Below are 17,973 nucleotides of genomic sequence, written 5' to 3'. Positions count from 1 at the left end.
TCAGGTGGATGGGCACACTGTCAGCCTTCTGGAGGAATTTCTGCAGCTCTGGGACTTTGTTCTTCCCTGCATAATCACACTTTGTCACACTGGAGGTTCGTTTAGTCAGTGTGGTAGAAATGATAGGCCGTGCTTCTGTGGGCTTCAACCCCTGTGGACTATAGGCCCCTGAAGCCCAAGCTCCAGCCAACTTCTGCATGAAACCGCTAAGCTTATAGTACACGTTGGCTGAGCCCAGATTTGCACTGCCACGAGCTTAGTGGCACTTTCTTTCTTTCTTTCTTTCTTTCTTTCTTTCTTTCTTTCTTTCTTTCTTTCTTTTTTTTTATATTTATTTTTTATTTATGTTCATTAGTGTTCCACTTGCATATGTCTATGTGACGGTGTTGGGTCCCCTGGAACTGGAGTTACAGCCAGTAACTGCCATGTGGTTGCTGGGAATTGAACCCAGGTCCCCTGGAAGAACAGCCAGTGCTCTTAACCACTGAACCATGTTCCAGTCTGCCCTCTTTCTTTCTTTCTTAAAATATTTATTTATTATTTATACAGTATTCTGACCGTATGTGTGCCTGAATGCCAGAAGAGGGCACTAGTTCTCATTATAGATGGTTATGAGCCACTCTGTGGTTGCTGGGAATTGAATTTAGGACCTTTAGGAATTACAGCCAGTGCTCTTAATCTCTGAGCCATCTCTGCAGCCGAGCTTAGTGTTTTTCAAGACAGGCTTTCTCTGTGCAGCCCTGGTTGTCCTGGAACTTGCTCTGTAGACCAGGCTGGACTTGATCTCACAGAGATCGGCCTGCCTCTGCCTTCCAGTGTAGAATCTGCTGCCTCCGCCACCAGCACCTGGCTCCAAAGGAGTCTATTGTAATCAGCTTGAGTGTAGTGATGAACACCTTTAATCACAGCACTCAGGAGGCAGCCTGGCCTACATAGTGAGGCCCTGGAGAGAGAACGAGAGAGAGCCAGAGAGAGAAATAGGCAGACAGAGTGAGAGAAGCCTTACCTACTCACTCTATGTCATTTACCAAGCGTGGACACACTCTACACTCTGGCCTGCTCTGCCTTTGAGTGGATTCTTTAATTCATGTGAGGTTTTGTTTGTTTGTTTGTTTGTTTGTTTTTTCAATGAGGGTCTCTGCAAACACCACGGCCAATGGAATATCACTCTGAGAGAGACAAGAAGGAAGTCTGGTTCAACATGACTGGCCAGCATTGGTTCAAACACAGAGAGTCTAATGCCAGCTGGTTTATTAAGCATAGAGCAATTTGGAAAAAAAAAAAACATTTCTGGTGATAATGAGTTCAGTCTCACGTTTTGAGTTTTGTTTTGAGTTTTGAGTTTTGTTGTATACAAAACTCAAAACAGATTACATCAAAACTTGCTAAAATGTGAGCAACGTCTTCCATAGAGATGGGTTCTGTAGATTAACTGAGGAAACAGGCTCAAGATGAACAATGCTCATGATAGGGGACTCATGATAATGCTCACGATAATGGAGCATAGTGCTGTAGACTGGCTGAGATAAACAAGAGTCTGGGATGCGGCCTGGCTAGACAAAGAGCACAGAAATCACCAGGCTGTCAGCCACATCTATCCCAGCCACCTGAGCAGAAGACAGGTTTCACATCTCTGTATAACCTGCTTTGAAGAGATAACCATACTTGTTCAACCTTCCTGGCTTCCCTAGTGTTTATCTGTGCTTCCCACAGTTTTTCCTCTATCTGTTCTTTTGAGACAGGGTCCAGCCTGGCCTAGGTCTTAGCACTATAGCCTAAGCTGTCCCTGAATTCATGACAGTCTTCTGAAGACAGTGTTCCTGTCTCAGCTCCCAAAGGGCTGGAATCACCACGGTATGCGTTATGCCTGACTCCGATGGACTCTTGTCCAGTTTCATTAGTTCAGTAAAGGTAGACAGTGAGGGATGCTTTCAGAAATAGTTGGTGAAAGGAGTTGAGAAATGAGTTGTTACACCTTTTCTTTTTCTTTCTATCTTTTCCATTCTTTCTTTGTTTTTGTTTTGTTTGAGACAGGGTTTCCCTGTTTAACAGAACCCTGGCTGTCCTGGACTCACTTTTCAGACTAGGCTGGCTTCCAACTCAGAGAGGTCTGCCTGCCTCTGCCTCCTCAGTGCTAGGATTAAAAGCCATGTGCCACCACACCTGGCTGAAGATGACAGAGAGTAACCCGTCATCCCCCCATCAGCAGGGCCACAGCACCTGTAAAGCACAGGGAAGAGGCATTTCAACTGCTCCGGGCTCAGGGGCCAGTTTCCATGCTTTGCTTCATAAATGTGTGTGGGGAGAATGACTTCTGAAACTTTTGGAAGCATTCATTTGTCTTCTTTCTTTTTTGTTTTCCTGAGACAGGTTTCTCTGTGTAACTCTGGAACTCTCTCTTGACCAGGCTGGCCTCGAATTCACCTCCCGAGTGCTGGAATTAAAGGTGTGAAGCACCACAACAGGCTACATTTTGATTTCTTAAGAAAGTTATGTAGGCCTGATAAGATGGCTCAGCAGGTAAAGGCCCTTGCCACAAAGTGTTATGATCTGTGTTTGATCCCAGAGACCTTATAAGGTGGAGAGAAACAGTCTTTGCAAGTTCTTCTATGACCTCCACATGTAAAGCATTTTTTTTTTTTTAACAAAAAGGAAAATTGTGTAATTCCCTACCAACCAGCTGGCCCTCTCAATTTGTTCCACAGAGATTGTTTTTATTGTGTTTTAAAAATTATTATAAACAGGGCTGTGTTTATGCTTCCAGTTACAGTGTAACCCAGGCTTTTCTGCTTTGCCCAGTTTGCTTTGCTTGTGGTGGGAGAGGGGAGCCCAGGCTGGACACCTGTCCCAGGGCAGCTCAGGATCTGCCTTCTACTGTCACTTGTGAAAAGGATGCTCTTAGCAGTCACCCTGAGCCTGGGGAGTTCTGGGATGGAAGGGAGGGACTTCGTGTGGAGGAGGGGCTTCTGATCAGTCTATGTGGACTACAGGGAGCTGTCCTCCCTCCTTTCTGCCAGAGAAGTCCTCACCAGAACTGAGGGATCAGTGGCCTCATCAGTGGCCTCATTATTGTGGGGAGGGTGTAAGGGGAAGGTGGGGGAGGGAGCCGCAGTCCCCATGCACCCATGGGAAGTTCTCGCCTGACAGGGGGGATTGTGGCTGAGGGAAACTCCCACATGAGCCACAATCCTGTTCTGAGGCAGGGATCTAAAAGCAGGGCGCTTCGACACCACCGTTCATAGCATCATTACTCAGCCACAAATGGAATGCTATTTTGATACAACACAGCTGAACAGTGACAGAAGCCAGACACAGAACATAAGATTATGGAATTCCTCAGGCACAACAAGTACCCAGCACAGAGCAAAGGACAGAATGACAGAGGGTAGGACACGTTTCTAGAGCTGGGGTTACTACTGTTTAGTGGGCGCCTGTGAGTGACTGTCTCCTGGGTCAAGCAACTCCCATTTGGGGAGTTCAGCAATGCTCCTTGCAAAATGACTATCCCAGCTGGGCTTCTTCTTTGTCATCCCTCAGGGATGGGTGAGAGGGTTGTGAAATTTTCATCTGAATACCCAGCAGCCCTCACCAACCATTGTCCGTAGCTCTGCCTTAATTGCATGTGAGCTGTGAGGGACTATAATACTTAGGTGGGAAGTACAGGGGAGGTGGACTGTATCTATGCAGCTACAGAGAAGCCCTCATCTTGCTGGGTAAGGCTTTTCAGGCAAGGCCTCTGAGGAGGGGAGAGAACACTTGTCCTCATCTGTGCTCTGTGAGGAAGATCAATAAACTCAGTTCCTTAGAGTGAACTTTGAGGGAATTGTGCATCTGTGTGTCGTTGGTACCTTAGGAAAGGGGGTAGGTGTGGCTTGCATCTCCCGCCCCCATGAAGGAATTTTAGCATCATGGACACATCATTGTTTTGAGGAAGATGAAAAGTTTGGGGTCAGCTTGTCGGTGATGGTTATGCAATATTGTGCCCTCCTTGGATGCCACTGGATGCTACACAGGCCAGAAATGTTCCCTTTATGTGCTTTATCATGTTTTTAGGAAATTGGAATGGCAGGGTATGGGCACATTGCTCCTCGAGAATGTCTTTTTTTTTTGTTTATTATTATTATTATTGTTTTAGTTTGTTTTGTTTTTCAAGACCATGTTTCTTTGTGTAGCCTTGGCTGTCCTAGACTTTCTTTGTAGACCAGGCTGGCCTCAAACTCACAGAGATCCTCCTGTCTCTGCCTCCCGGAGTGCTGGGATTACAGACGTGCACCACTGTGCTCGGCTTAGTGGGGCAGCTACAGGCACTGATGGCACTAGGGGTGTCTGGAGAACCCCAGGGATGCTGTGCATAGTCTGGAGGTATGCTCCTGAGGTCTTACGGTGTCTATAAAACGGAGTGGGAAAGCTGTGGTTTTATGGGTGATGGGGAGACATATATCTACCTTACTAGGCTGTTGAGAAGGGCAAAGAAGTTAAAACCTACCCAGTGCCTAAAGCTCTGTGCTTTTCAGGAGAGGCCACCTGGAAGGGGTGGGGCAGAGAAGGCAGCGAGGGCACTCTTCCCAGTCTCCGACTTGGAAAAAAACGTTTTACAAAATGAATTCATATGGTGTCCTAAAACCCACCCTGGGGAGGGGCAGGCAATGGGTAGTGATGATGTCCTTGCTTGCCCAATTACTGCCTTCTGCCCTTTGCAGGACACTGAGAAAACTTCCTGGAGTACAGTGGCTCTGAATCTTGAGAGCATTGAGGACAGAGAGATGAGGCTGTCCTCCTTGGGTCAGCCTTATTTCATAGTCACAGGGAGGCTGGGGGCTCCCAGAGAAAAGCCCAAGGTCCTTCCAGAAAGCTGACGTTCCCGCTCTTTGAAGACAAAGTTAAGAACCAGATGTTGGGGAATTAACAATGAGTCCAGATGTGCCATTGAGGCTCCACACTGAACAACAAAGTCTGGTTTTAGCCTGCAGAACAACAGCAGCTGTTCTAGTCTGGGCTAGCCAGAGTTGAGGGCTGGCCTCTGGGAAGAGAGATGCAGAGGGATTCAGGCCTCCTCCAGGATGAGGGATGGCAGTTCCTGCCATGCAGACTGCCAGGGTGAGATGGCTGTGGCATCTCAGCTGAGACCCTCTGAGCTCCAGAGCTGTGTAGAAATCTTCCCTTGAGCTTCCTTGCATCACAGCTGGGACAGCTGCAGTTGGGGGAGCAGTCTTAGGTCGTTTCAGGATATCGCTAGAGCTGGAAGAGCCTCGGGGTCAGACCATAGGCTGAGTCTGGGTAGCTGGTCTGCGTGGGGAGAATGGGAGTTTCTTGATTTGTTCAAGTCACTCCTTGTTGTTTTCCAGGGTCCTTCCTGTGGCTGAGGTTTGTCTCTGTGCAAGTAGCCCAAATCCTAACCTCCAACGAGACTCTCAACATTCATGACCTTGGGTTCCAGCAGCTCTAGATGCTGCCCAGCACTGGCACCTACTTGGTGCCAGGCCTGTCCTGACCCTGGGAAGGTATGGGCATCTTCAAGTGGAAGTCAGTCCTGAAGGAACTTATCAGGCAGCTCGGGGACTGAAGGGGCCCAAGAACAAACTGGAGGTGACCTCACAACTCTTGAGTCAGGTGCACCCACATGCTAGTTGACAACAGTCTATAACTCCAGTTCCAAAGGATCTAACACCCTTTTCTGGTCTCTGTGGGCATCAGGCGTGCATGAGGTGCACAGACTTAGATGTCGGCAAGATACTCATACACCTAAAATTAAAATGAAGTGTGTGTGTGTATGTATGGATGGATGTGTGTGTATGAGTGTGTCTGTGTGAACGTGTGCATGTGTGTGCATGTGTATTCATGCATGAGTGTGTATGCTCGTGTGTGTATGCATGCATGTGTGCTTGTGTCAGTACAAGAGTGAGGTACGTGTGTATGCATACATATCTGTGTGTAGTGTATATGTGTGTCTGTGCATGTGTACACCACGTATGCATGTATATGGTGTATGGATATGTGTGTCTGTGTGTGCATGCATGTGTGTGAGTGTGTGTATACATGTCTGTATGTGTGTATGCATGCATATACATGTGTCTTTCTGTGTGTGCATGTGTAGAGGCCATCTGTGTGTGTGTGTGTGTGTGTGTGTGTGTGTGTGTGTGTGTGTATGTGTAGAGGCCAGAGGATAATGTCTAGTGTCATCCTCAGAAACAAAGTCTGCCTCCTTGACTCAGGTTTTTTTATTGTCCTGAAGTTCCCCAATTAGGCTGAAATGGCTGGCCAGTGATGCTCAGGGATGTTCCTGACTTTGCCTCACCAGCGCTTACAAGGTCAGCATGTTTGTATGGTTTCTGGGATCTGAGCTCAGGGCTTCATTCTTTCCAGGTAATCATGATATCAACAGACATGTCTTTCCCAGCCTGAAGGAAAACAGCTGGTTTCCCCAGAGGCAGTTTCAACGATAGGGCTTTGAGCCAGGCCATGGCTGTAGGAGGTGATTCTAGAGAGCACCAGCAGGTGTGGGGAAGGAAGGTGGGGCAGGGTTGGAGTGTACTGTGTGAAGGGGTGTCTCTGTATATCAATTGTTAATTCTGTATAGTTCAGAGCTATGGCCCATCAGTCATCTCATAGTTTGTAAATATTTGTTCCTCCCTCACCTGCCTAAGGCAATCTAGAATTGTAAATGATTGGCTTTAGTAAAGAGCTGGCAGCCAATGGATGAGCAGAAGGGGAAGGCAGAGAGAGGGTCTCTGGGAGAATTCAGATGTGGGGGATTCTTCAGCATGACAGAGGAAGAAGCAGACAACAGGGCTGAAGTAGCCCGGTGACAGGTCGTGGGCTAGAATAGTCGGGATGAGCTAACTGAGAATCTTCCCAGCTATGGCCCAAACTTTTAAATATTACTAAGTCTCCATGTCTTTATTTAACTGCTGGCAGGTCCGAGGAAGTCCCAGGAAGTCCCGCTGTAGGATAAGACAAAGTAGAGGAAGCATGTATGGTCAGTGAGTCAGTGCTAATGGTTGGATAGAATTGGGTGTGGTCGTACCTTCCTGTAATCCTGAAGGCAAAGGGATTAGAGTTCAGAGTCATCCTAGGCTACAAATCAAGTTTGAGGCCAGACTGTACTACAGGAGACCCTGTCTCAAAATATAAATAAATAGGGGAGAGATGGTTTATAGGGTAAGAGCATTCACTGCTCTTGCAGAGGACCTAGGCTAAGTCCCCAGTACCCGCATGGTGGCTAACAATTGTCCTTAATTCAGTTCTAGGGGATCTGGTACCCTTATCTGGCCTCTATAAGTATGCAAAAGCAAAACATTTATACACATAATATAAAATAACAAATCTTTAAAAAATACAAATAAACTCTCCTTCCTATGCTCTTGGCATCTTAACACTGTGCCCAGGATGGAGTGCCAGGAATCAGAGACCTGGCTGTCTTATTTCTGCCATTAATATCTTGACCTCAGTTAAGTTCAAAGAGAGAAAAAATTCCCCCCAAAACTCTATTCAAACAATGGCCCTCCATTCTCTCTGACCTCAGTTTCTCTGTATGTGAAACTAGGAGGGCTGGTGGGTGAACTTTCAGGGTCAATGACCTCCCTCAGGATGGCTTCTTTTATCCTACAAAAACTGGTGACCCCCTTCAAGCAGTCCTGAGAAAGGAGGAAAACCACAGAATATCATTTGAGAGAAACTGAAGTTTGGTAAAGGGCTTGCCAAATGAGTCCTGCCCCCCGCCCCCCGCAGTTCTGCAGATCTGTTTTCCCAGTGGGGTTTGGCTCGAAACAACCTTTATTTACCTCTAGGGCCACAGGTAGTGTCATGTGTCAAGCTGTCATGCAAGGTCTCCTGTGCTCTTGTTTGTGTGTGGCTGAGACAGGAAATATGTAAGAACAGTGGTTTCCACAGGCTTCTAGACCCTTCTGCTCCTCCCGCCTGCTGGGCACTTAGAGTCACTGCAATGTCAGGGATTGGGGTTTGAGTTTCTGGGTCTTGCACATCCCTCATAGTTTATTTTGTTGGGACTTTCAAACCCACTCAGGGTCTGTGTGGTTCCTCTGAGCCCCTCTGACTACAAACGGCCTTGCAAACTTACACACATACATGGCCAAGTCCTGCCACAGATCTTGCCTGTGCTTCATCCTGGTGCTGGCTGAGCAGACCACCCTGTTAGAACCACTGCTTCCTTCAAGTGGTAGAACAGGGGAGAACTTATCAACCCATGCACATTGATTCTCTTGGAAGCTGAGTTTTCCAGATGGGCAGCCCTGAGCCAGTGACAGCACACACATATACACACACAGACACATCCACACACAGACATACACATGCTTACACACACAGACACAAACACACAGACACACACACACACACACGCACGTGCATGCACACACTCTTCTCTCTGTCTTCTAAGTGTCTACTTATAAGTTTATTTCTGTAGAGTAAAATGGAATCCAGATTGGGACTCCTGGTTATTTTAAGACATGAGAAGAAGGGGCTGGAGAGATGGCTCAGTGGTTGGAGCACTTGCTGCTCTCCCAGAGGAGCCAGGTTTGGGTCTCAGCACCCACATGCTGGCTCACAACCATCTGCAGCTCCAGTTCCAGAGGCTCTAATGCCTCTTTTGAGTTCTTCGGGTACCAGGCACACACACAGCAGGCAAAATGCTCATGCGCATAAAATAAAAATAAATCTTGATTAGGAGGAGGAGAGGTGAGAAGGGGCTGGAGATGGCTCACTGGGGCTAAGGTACTTGCTGTTCAAGCCAGGCGTGGTGGTACATGCCTTTAATGCTAACACTCAGGGAGGTAGAGACAGACAGATTGCCGAGTTCAAGGCCAGCCTGGTCTACAAAGAGAGTCTAGGACAGCCAAGGCTACACAGGGAAACCCTGTCTTGAAAAACAAAAAAAAGTGCTTTCTGTCAAGTCTGAGAACTTGAGCAACATTTCTGCATTTGATAACTGGAACCCACATGATGGGAGGTGAGAACTGACCTGCATGTTGTCTTCTGACTTCCACATTTGTGCTATGGCATACATAGGCACATGCATGTTCACACACACACACACACACACACACACACACACACACAAATAGATAAATGCAAATAAAAGAAGCCAGAAGAGCCTGTGGTGCTGGGCTCGAATTTCCCGAGTATAGATGCAGCCATTTAAGGGTGCCCCTGCAGCGCCCCACAGTCCCCACCCCTCCACATTGTCTTTCAGCCAGAAACTGAATGCTCATCATTATTTATTACCAAGTTAATGCTACTGTTTGTTGACTCAGAGCGGAAGGTATTTTGGGGTCCTACATTACCAGCAAAATTACAAAACAAAACAAAACCAAAACCAAAAAACAGCTCACTTACAGTACTTGCCGGCCCATTTTATCAAACTGCATAGAAGTCTGTCTCTGGGGCACCCTTTCTCCCCACTTCTGTGCCACAATGCCACCAGCATGCTTACCTCGCATCATTTTTATAGGCCCTCTGTCAAGCCATGTGCTTGGCAACACAGGATTCATCAGGAGCAGAGTGAGAGACAAAAGGTACACAGGGCCTCTGGGATTGCCTCTAACAGTTGATCTTGCTATGTCAAGGAGGGAGGGTCTTAAAGCTGGGTGGAGACAGCTTCTGGCCAGGGTTTATGCTGTGCAGCAGTAGCTTCCAGGCTTGGGGGTATTGGAGGGCTGAGGCAGTGTGGACAGGGAGAATCAGGGAATCTCTATTGTTAAACTTAGCCACTTCAGGGAGAGGTTCAAGCCACACTCCCCACTGCATTATTAAGCCATTGTGGATCTCCCTGCAAGGTTAGGGTTAGGGTTGTTAAGGTTAGGCATGCTATTTGCCTGTCTCCACCTCTCAAGTGCTGGAATTAAAGGCACACGCCACCACTGCCCAGCTTTCAGGCGTGTTAGTTTTACCATACAGCCCCACTTCGGTTTCCTGGAGGGTCTCCTAGAAGCCCCTGGGGGGCATACTGCAGGCAGGTCGTTCCCGTGAGATGGGGCAAACACTTGGCATGGTAGAGGAATTCTATACTGCCGTGGTTCAGGCCACAATGCACCTGATGGAAACCAGAGTTGGGAGACTTGTCACAAGAACCAAGAAGGTCATCATCCCAACCGTGATCGGCATCCCAGACTTGTACCCTCAGGGGTCCCCCTGCGGCCAGGAGCACATCCCCAAAGTCCAGCCTGTCGGCCCACTTGGGGTTGTTATTATTCCATATTGTATTGGTCCTAAGCTCTTGGCCACCAAAGAAGACCTTCAGATAAGCATCAGTGGCTGTGAAGTAGTCTCCCCACAGACCCTTTGCCTTGAAATTGGTCACCACCAGACGGGCCAAGCCCCTCTGGCGTGGACAGCAGTCCTGGTTGATGACCTTCGAATCGTGGCATACGCATTGGCACGAGTCACGAGCACTCTTATGCTGGCCTGGCCTGCAGGGCCGGTTACAGTCTCGCCAGCGAGCCCTGCTCATCACATAATGGCTGATAGCCCGTCTCAGTGCCTCGCGCTTCAGGTCCAGTTCTTCCAGCAGCATGTGCAGGGGCTCCAGGCTGTAGTCCACTAGACCAGGCCTGCCGGACAGTGAGCCTATCCACGTTGAGAACTGCTCAGGTGTAGCTTGGTTCCCAAACAGCAGGTCATGTGTTGAGTCAAGGGGGCCACCAACCACCTCAACGTGACGCTCACGATAGGCCTGGTGGAAAGAGGTGGTCATTTTGTGCTGCTTCTTCTTCTCCTCGCAAGCTTTGAGTTCATTTGAGGCACTGAGGTGGGCGCCGATGCTGACCTGGGCCTCCACGTTCAGGCAGTCCGCTACCTCATTAGCTGTGAACCCATTCAGGCTCAGCTCACAGGTACGCAGGGCCGTGACAACTGAGATGCGGCCCCCTAGGTCCAACGCCGTAATAAAGTGGGTGCCATAGGAGGAGATGAGCCTGTGGTAAGCATGCTGTGTGGAGGTGTTAAAGTTGGGGGGAAGGTCCCTGAGTGCCCTTCTGAAATCAGGGTGCAGCGGGGGTCTTTGTATCAGGCGAAAGCTGTGGAGGAGGGCAGAGCATTGGGTGAGCTTAGTGGGTGGTGTTTCCCTGATTCAGTAGCCCCTTCCAGATCTCTCCCATACATACACAGACACGAAAGTAGAGCGGGCTAGTTGGGAAAAAGAAGGGGCCAGCAGGAGTTGGGATAAGAAAGAACCAAGAATTAATGTATGCCATCTAAAAATGTAAACATGTACACGTGTGTCAGTGGGTAAAGCTGGCTGCTAAGCCTGCCAACTCAAGTTTGATCCCCAGAACCCACTTAGGAGAAGCAGAGAAAAGATCTCACACTTACTATGATACACAGATACACAGACACACACCCCAAATAAATAATCACATAAATAAATGAAATAGATTTTTTTTAAATGCTGTGGGCTGTGGTGGAGCATGTGTTTAATCCCTGCACTCAGGGAGGCAGAGGCAGGTGGATCTTTGTGAGCTAGAGGCCAACCTGGTTCCAGGACAGCCAGGGCTGCAGAGAGAAACCAGTTCAGATGATGCAGAGTTACTGTGTATCTGTGCAGTGAGGAGGGAGGACCCAACCGGGTCTCCTGTCTCTGTTCCTACCCAGGAAGGACCCTATGGTAGGTTGGCAATGCCTGGGAAAGAGGGCTTAGGTGCTCACTGCCTGCATCTAAATGTCATCAATGAGGGCTTAGGAACAATCTTGCTTCCATCTCCCTTTTCTCTGGATGTGGGTGCTCATGGATAGGGAAGGCCTATTGTGGATAGATGAATAGATGAATGGATGGGTGAATGGGTGGATGATAGATAGATAGATAGATAGATAGATAGATAGATAGATAGATAGATAGATAGGATAGATTAATGGATGGATGGATGGATAGATGTTATATAAGTAGATAGACAAATCAATAGGATAGACAAATGGAAGGATGGACAGACAGACAGGAATGATGGATGGGTGGATGGGTGGGTGCATGTGTAGATGGATGGGTGGACAGACAGATGAATAGATGGATGGATGGGCAGGCAGATGGATGGATGGGCAGGCAGATGGATGGACAGGAGGGTAGATGGACAGACAGACAGGATAGATGGATGGATAGATATAGATAGATAGATAGGTGATAAGATGGATAGACAGATAGCTGAATAGATGGATGGATAGGGCTGTAGGATCTGGCATCTAAAGACCAGTGCCACGGTTAGTAATTGTCAGCTTGAAACAGCCTGAAATCACCAGGGTAGAGAGTCTCAGGGAGGACTATCTAGATCAGGTTGGCATGTGGTCTTGACTATGGAGGATTGTCTTGATTGCTTTAATCGATGTGGGATGACCCAGCCTGAAAATGGGTAGAAGCATTTTCTGTTTGGGGCCCTGGACTGTATAAGAATAGAGACAGCTAGCACAGCTAAACATTCGTTTTTCTCTACTCTTGGCTGTGGGTATGACGTGACCAGCGACTTCAGGTTCCTGCTTCCTTGGCATCATGCTGCAGTGATGGACTATAACCCAGAAGTGTGAAGAAAATAAGCCCTCTCTCCTTAGCTTCTTTTTGGTCAGACATTTTTTTATCACAGCAGTAGAAATGAATCTAGAGCAGTGGTTCTCAACCTGTGGGTCCTGACCTCCACAAGAGTCATATATATCCTGTATTTCAAATATTTATATTACAATCCATAGCAGTAGCAAAAGCACAGTTATGAAGTAGCAATGAAATAATTTTATGATTGGGGGTCACCACAACACAAACTGTTTTAAAGGGTTGCAGCGTTAGGAAGGTTGAGAACCAACGACTCTGCAGCAATCAGGATTTGGTGACCCCTGCTGTGAGGCAATGAACTCTGCTCTGTTATTCCAGAGCTCCTAGACCCCTTAGAGACCCACTATCCTTCCGGCTCCTCTCTCCACTGCTTGAGCTCTTACCTGTACAGGTGACACTCTACTGTGTCAGTATTGAAGTTGTACTGGTCCTTATGGGCCTTCTCGGCTGCAAAGTTGGCTGCGTTGGAATGGGAGCCAGCCATGGACACTTGCATGTTTATTGAAGGCTTGGGGTTCACCTCCAGCCCCACACGCCAGTCATTATTGATGTTAGAAGCTGCCTCCCGGGCCACACCTTCTGTGGAGGTGGCCTTGGCTGTGGTCACTTTACGACTGCAGCCTGAGCCGTGAGGCCGCCAGTGGGCGATTGTCAGGGGTAGGCGCTGTATAGCATCTTGCATCAGGGCATTTTTACAGAGGGTGCAGGTGCGGTCAGGCCTCAGGAACCTCTGTGTGTTCACTGGGAAGGAGCCGGAGCGGCGGAGGGTGGTCACATCCACACCTTCCCCAGCCAGCCATGCACCTGGCACGAACTTGTGCTTTTTCTTGCATTCTGACCGAGTGGCAGTGTAGCAGGGAGCAGGGACAGGTTGTGGCAGCAGCAGGAAAATGGCCAGGAGGAACAGGCGCGTGGCCATGGAGCTTCGGGCACAGTAGCAGTGAGCCCCTGAAAGCTGTGGGAACAGGAATGAAGGGTGCTTGACATCTCACTCACAGCTGGGGATCTTCAGGAGAGAGACTGAAATTCTCTTCAGTTGTTGCATGCCAGAGCTGGACTGGCTCTCACAGCCTTGGTCCATTGTACAGAGAGACCAAGAAAGGTTACACAGAGCCAGGAGGAAGCCCCTTGCTGAGCTTTACTATCAGACCTAGTGAGAATCAAGATTGAAGCAACGCTTGGCGATGGGGGTGTGGGGAGGGAATGGCTGCAGCCGTAGAAAAAGGTACAGAGAATCTGGAATAGGTTTAGGCTCTCCACAGTGTCGTTTTCCACCCAGATCAGGACACATTTTCCTACCTGATTCCCCTCAGCATCCCGGGGATAGACCCAAAGCCTTATGCATGTTAGGCAAGTGCTCTGCCCCCGAGCTATACCCTACCTCTTATTTATATTGAGATAAAGTATCATTAAGTTGCTCAGGATGGCTTTAAAGTCACTGTAGCTTAGGCTATCCTTGAATGTATGATCCTCCTGGAGCTAGAATCCCAAGCCTGTGGCACCAAGCATGGCTCCGAGCTAATGCTTACTCTCTTTCTCTGTCTCTAATTCCAGCACCGATTTCTGTCGCTCCTTAGAGATACGGAGAGGCAGTGAGTTCCCGAGTTCCTCCTTCTCCCAGAGCATCCCATGTGGCTGTTCTGAGCCTCCTGGAAGGACACCAGCCGCAGTTCTACAGTGAAAGCCTCCCTGTGTCTATGATCTTGGATCTAGTGTGGGGGACCTTTCACTGTGCCCTTGTAAGGCCCTTCTTCTGCCCAGCTTTCCTGCCTTGGCATTTCCTTGTCTCACTTACCTGTTGCCTACTGCTGGGCAGCAATGGACTGGAAATGTCTTCCTTGCTTTGAGGTGGCTTGGGGGCCTGTTTTTTAATCTCTTTCTATCTCCTGTCTCAGCAGCTCTCAACTGGTGGGTCATGACCATCAGAAAACACACATTTCCGATGGTCCTGGGAACCCCCAGCCATAAATTAATTTTTGTTACTTCATAACTCTAGTGTTGCTACTTAGCAAGATTTTCCTAAGATCATTGGAAATATGGTCTAGCTCCTCCCAGGCCCTCTTTTTTCTCCTGTGCCTACAGGGTCTCAGGTGAAGAAGCGAGATGAGCTCAGGTGTCGCTCACGCCCAGCCCCAGCCTTCCATGCTCTACCTAGAGCAGTGACTTGGAGGCAGAATTCAGGTGACATGCAGGGCTGGGAGATACACAGGCAAGGGAGAATCCTGTCAAGCTTTCTGGTCATCCTGCGTAAGAGACCAACACACTCCTGACTGACCCACGGACATCAGTCCCCTTCTGGCACTCACTGTATTGTATTTACAGGTTTTGCTTCTTCTTCCTTTCCCCTCCTCTCCCTCTCTTTCCTCTCCCCCTTCTCCCTTCCCTTGTATCTTTTGTGACAGGTTTTCACTGCCTTCCTGATGGTGGAATCATAGGTGTACTCCACACTTGGCCCATTTCCATCTTTTAAGGACTCTAACTGCCAGAACTTGAAATAGCCTTTGAGACTGTGGCCAATCTTCATTTACACACGAGCCCCAGAGTGGGCACATGAAGGAATTAGAGATGAGCCTGAAGGCTGTCGGAGACTCAAGGCTCTTGTTTTAGGGTGCTAACACTTCTGGGTCCTCTGGGCTCTACCTCCCAACTCTCTTTCCCGGGGTATCCCAGCCTCCCTGCTTCCACCCTTCCTCTCCTTACCTGAAGTCCCACAGAGACCTGACAGGGTTCAGGGGACACCTGCAGTTGCCAATGGGGGCTTTTGAAATGGTGCAACTATCAATCCGCAGGCAGGCCCATCCTCGCCAGCATCACCACTGCTTCCTGCCCTGCCCCCAGACTGTGGTCACAGGTCCCCAGCAGCACCCACCCTGTTGTCACCTCCTCATCCGGCCTGTGACAGGCTTCAGGAAGTCAGCTGTGAGGGCCAGGGCTCATCTGCCAAGCGGAGCTATTGGGGTGTGGGACCCTCGTGTGGTCCAACAGGCCCACTGACTGTTCTCTGTTTCTGATTTGAGTGCATAAGGTGAGAGGAGGCGCTGCCAGGAAGAGTGGGCCTGACACCTGGGCTAGCAAGGTGCTTTAGCCTTTTTACGTCTCAGCGCCTCATCCAGAAGTCAGCTCCTCATCACACTGTTGCATGAGGGGACAATGAAGATGAGGTGAGGTGCTTAGGATCAGACTTGACAGTCACTCATTCTCAATACATGTGCCTGCTCCCTTCTCCGTGGGGAGCGGGGAGAGATGCTCAAGTTGGTGCCCACTTCCTGTCCATACCTACATGTTAGCCCTGCCCCTGGTGTGAGCAAGCTGGTACTGTCGAGAGATGGGAGGGAATGAGAAACTGTTGGCCACTCTGCTTTGCCTGAGGTTAGAGTGAGGAGGTTTCCATGGGTGGAGTGACTCAGAGACACCTCAGGGGGCAAAAGAAAAAAAAATCATTCTGGTTATGAGGTGGGTAAGTGGGCAAGTGGGGGCAAGCTCCCAACACCCCTAAGTGCGAACGTGATGGGAACAAGTAGCCTCAGTCTCCATAGCACGTGGTCACGTCTCACCCTGGCTTCCACTACCTTCTCAGAACCTGGCCTCACCCAGGCAGCTGTCCTGTCTCAGGTTGGCGCTCTGCCCAGGTGGCCTGGCTGGGATGCCAAAGCCAAGCGTTATCTAGTCCACAACCATGCTGGAAGAACAGTGTGTGAAAGGTGTAGAAACCGGCAAAAAGCCTGTGGGAAAAGAGACGAGAATCTAAACAGGCTCCAGTCCAGTTACACCAGAAACTCAATCTTAGCAGTGGTTTTCAGTTCCTTTGTAATCCGGAATTTGATGTATGAAATCAAAGGGAGGGGGCTGGAGATGTAGCTCAGCGGCAGAGCACTTGCCCAGCATGTGACAGGCCTCGTGTTTCACCGTCAGGACCATAATCACTATGTTTGTTATCCTCATCCTCATCCTCATCCTCATCATCACACATCACATTGCCATCATCACATCATTGGCATCACCATATCGCCATCTCGGTCACTGTCATATAATCACCAACATCATCGCCATCATATTGCCACCACCATAATCATGTGAAAACCTTGGCTTCTTAAAAATCCTGATAACAGGGGCTGGAGAGATGGCTCAGCAGCTAAGAACACTGACTGCTCTTCCAGAGGACTCAGGTTCAATTCCCAGCACTCACATGGCAGCTCACCACTGTCTGCAACTCCAGTTCTAGATCTTCTGACACCCCACACATCTCATGCAGGCAAAACACCAATGAACATAAAATAAAAATAAATTAATTATTTAAAAAATCCTTCTAAATTGACAAGACATGTATGTCAAAGGGACTGTCCAATAGAGAGCCATGATGACACCAGCGCTTCTGACAGCCCTGGGCTTGTATATTTGATGATGGTTTTCTTGTCAGTTGAAACTCAGCATTGAAGTGTGCACCAGCATAGCATTTCCTCAGAAATATTAGTTTCAACTGTATTGAGATGCCAGTCACTCACCCTGCATGCATCCATTTTTTGACCCCATGGTTTTTGCTGTGTTCAGAGGGCTGTCTGTCCACTGCCACAGCTGACCTTAGAACATTTTCGCCACCCCCCAAAAAAAACAAAACAAAACACCTCTGTGGTCAAGGGCAGTCACTTTTCAGCTTCTCTTAACACTGACCTAGTTTTTACCTCTAGATTTGCCACTTTTCTTACTGTCCTGGCTTTTTTTCTTTGTCGGCCTGGTACAGACTAGGGTCACATGGGAAGATGAACCTCAATTGAGAAAATGCCTCCATCAGGTTGCCTATAGACACATCTATAGTGCTTTTTCTCAGTTCATGATCAATGTGGAAGGTCCCAGCCCACTTGTGGGGGATGACTCCCTTGGGCAGGTGCTCCTGAGTTGTGTTAGAAAAGCAGGCTGAGCAAGACATGGGGAGCAAGCCAGTAAGCAACACTCCTTAGTGGCCTCTGCTTCAGCTCCTGCCTCCAGGTTCCTGCCTTGATGCCCTTCAAAGAACTGTGACTCTGGATACATAAGCCAAATATACAAGCTGCTTTTGGTCAGGGTCTTTATCACAGCAATAGAAATCTAAGACATTTATTTCACATAACTGGAATCATGCAATATGGCCGTTTCTGTCTGGCTTATTCTGCTCAATACTTTTAAGGTTCATTAACGGTGTAGCATGTGTCAACCTTTCCATGGCTGAATAATATATAACCGTATGGGCATACCACATTCGTTTATGTGTGTACCAGTTGATGGTCATATTTTTCCACTGACTCATGCTGCTATGAACATATCTGTACAAATTACAAATTTCTTCATGTGAACATATGTCTTCATTCCCCTTGGTTTATACCTAGGAGTAGAATTTCAGGGTTAGTGGTAACTTCCATTTAAATTTTCTTTCTTTCTTTCTTTCTTTCTTTCTTTCT

The 17,973-nt window shown here is 48.4% G+C and overlaps 1 protein-coding gene and 1 pseudogene across 1 annotated transcript; both read right to left on the bottom strand.

The window, feature by feature from the left end:
* Window positions 1–9,458, bottom strand: LOC129685635 (cytochrome c oxidase subunit 7A-related protein, mitochondrial-like; annotated as a pseudogene).
* Window positions 9,459–9,803: 345 nt separating this feature from the next.
* On the bottom strand, window positions 9,804–15,284 carry Prf1 (perforin 1). Its single transcript, XM_055619147.1, has 3 exons — window positions 15,242–15,284; window positions 12,925–13,496; window positions 9,804–11,030 (listed from the first exon to the last, which is right to left on the bottom strand). Exons 2-3 carry the CDS (start codon window positions 13,458–13,460, stop codon window positions 9,902–9,904), a joined length of 1,665 nt encoding a protein of 554 aa, XP_055475122.1. The 5' UTR covers window positions 13,461–13,496; window positions 15,242–15,284; the 3' UTR covers window positions 9,804–9,901.
* Window positions 15,285–17,973: the final 2,689 nt, after the last annotated feature.

Source organism: Psammomys obesus, unplaced genomic scaffold (assembly GCF_907164565.1).
Source record: "Psammomys obesus unplaced genomic scaffold, mPsaObe1.curated_primary_1811, whole genome shotgun sequence".
NCBI classification, from domain to species: Eukaryota; Metazoa; Chordata; class Mammalia; order Rodentia; family Muridae; genus Psammomys; species Psammomys obesus.
Note: the sequence above shows the minus strand (reverse complement) of the source record. Positions and strands in the feature narration are given on the sequence as shown.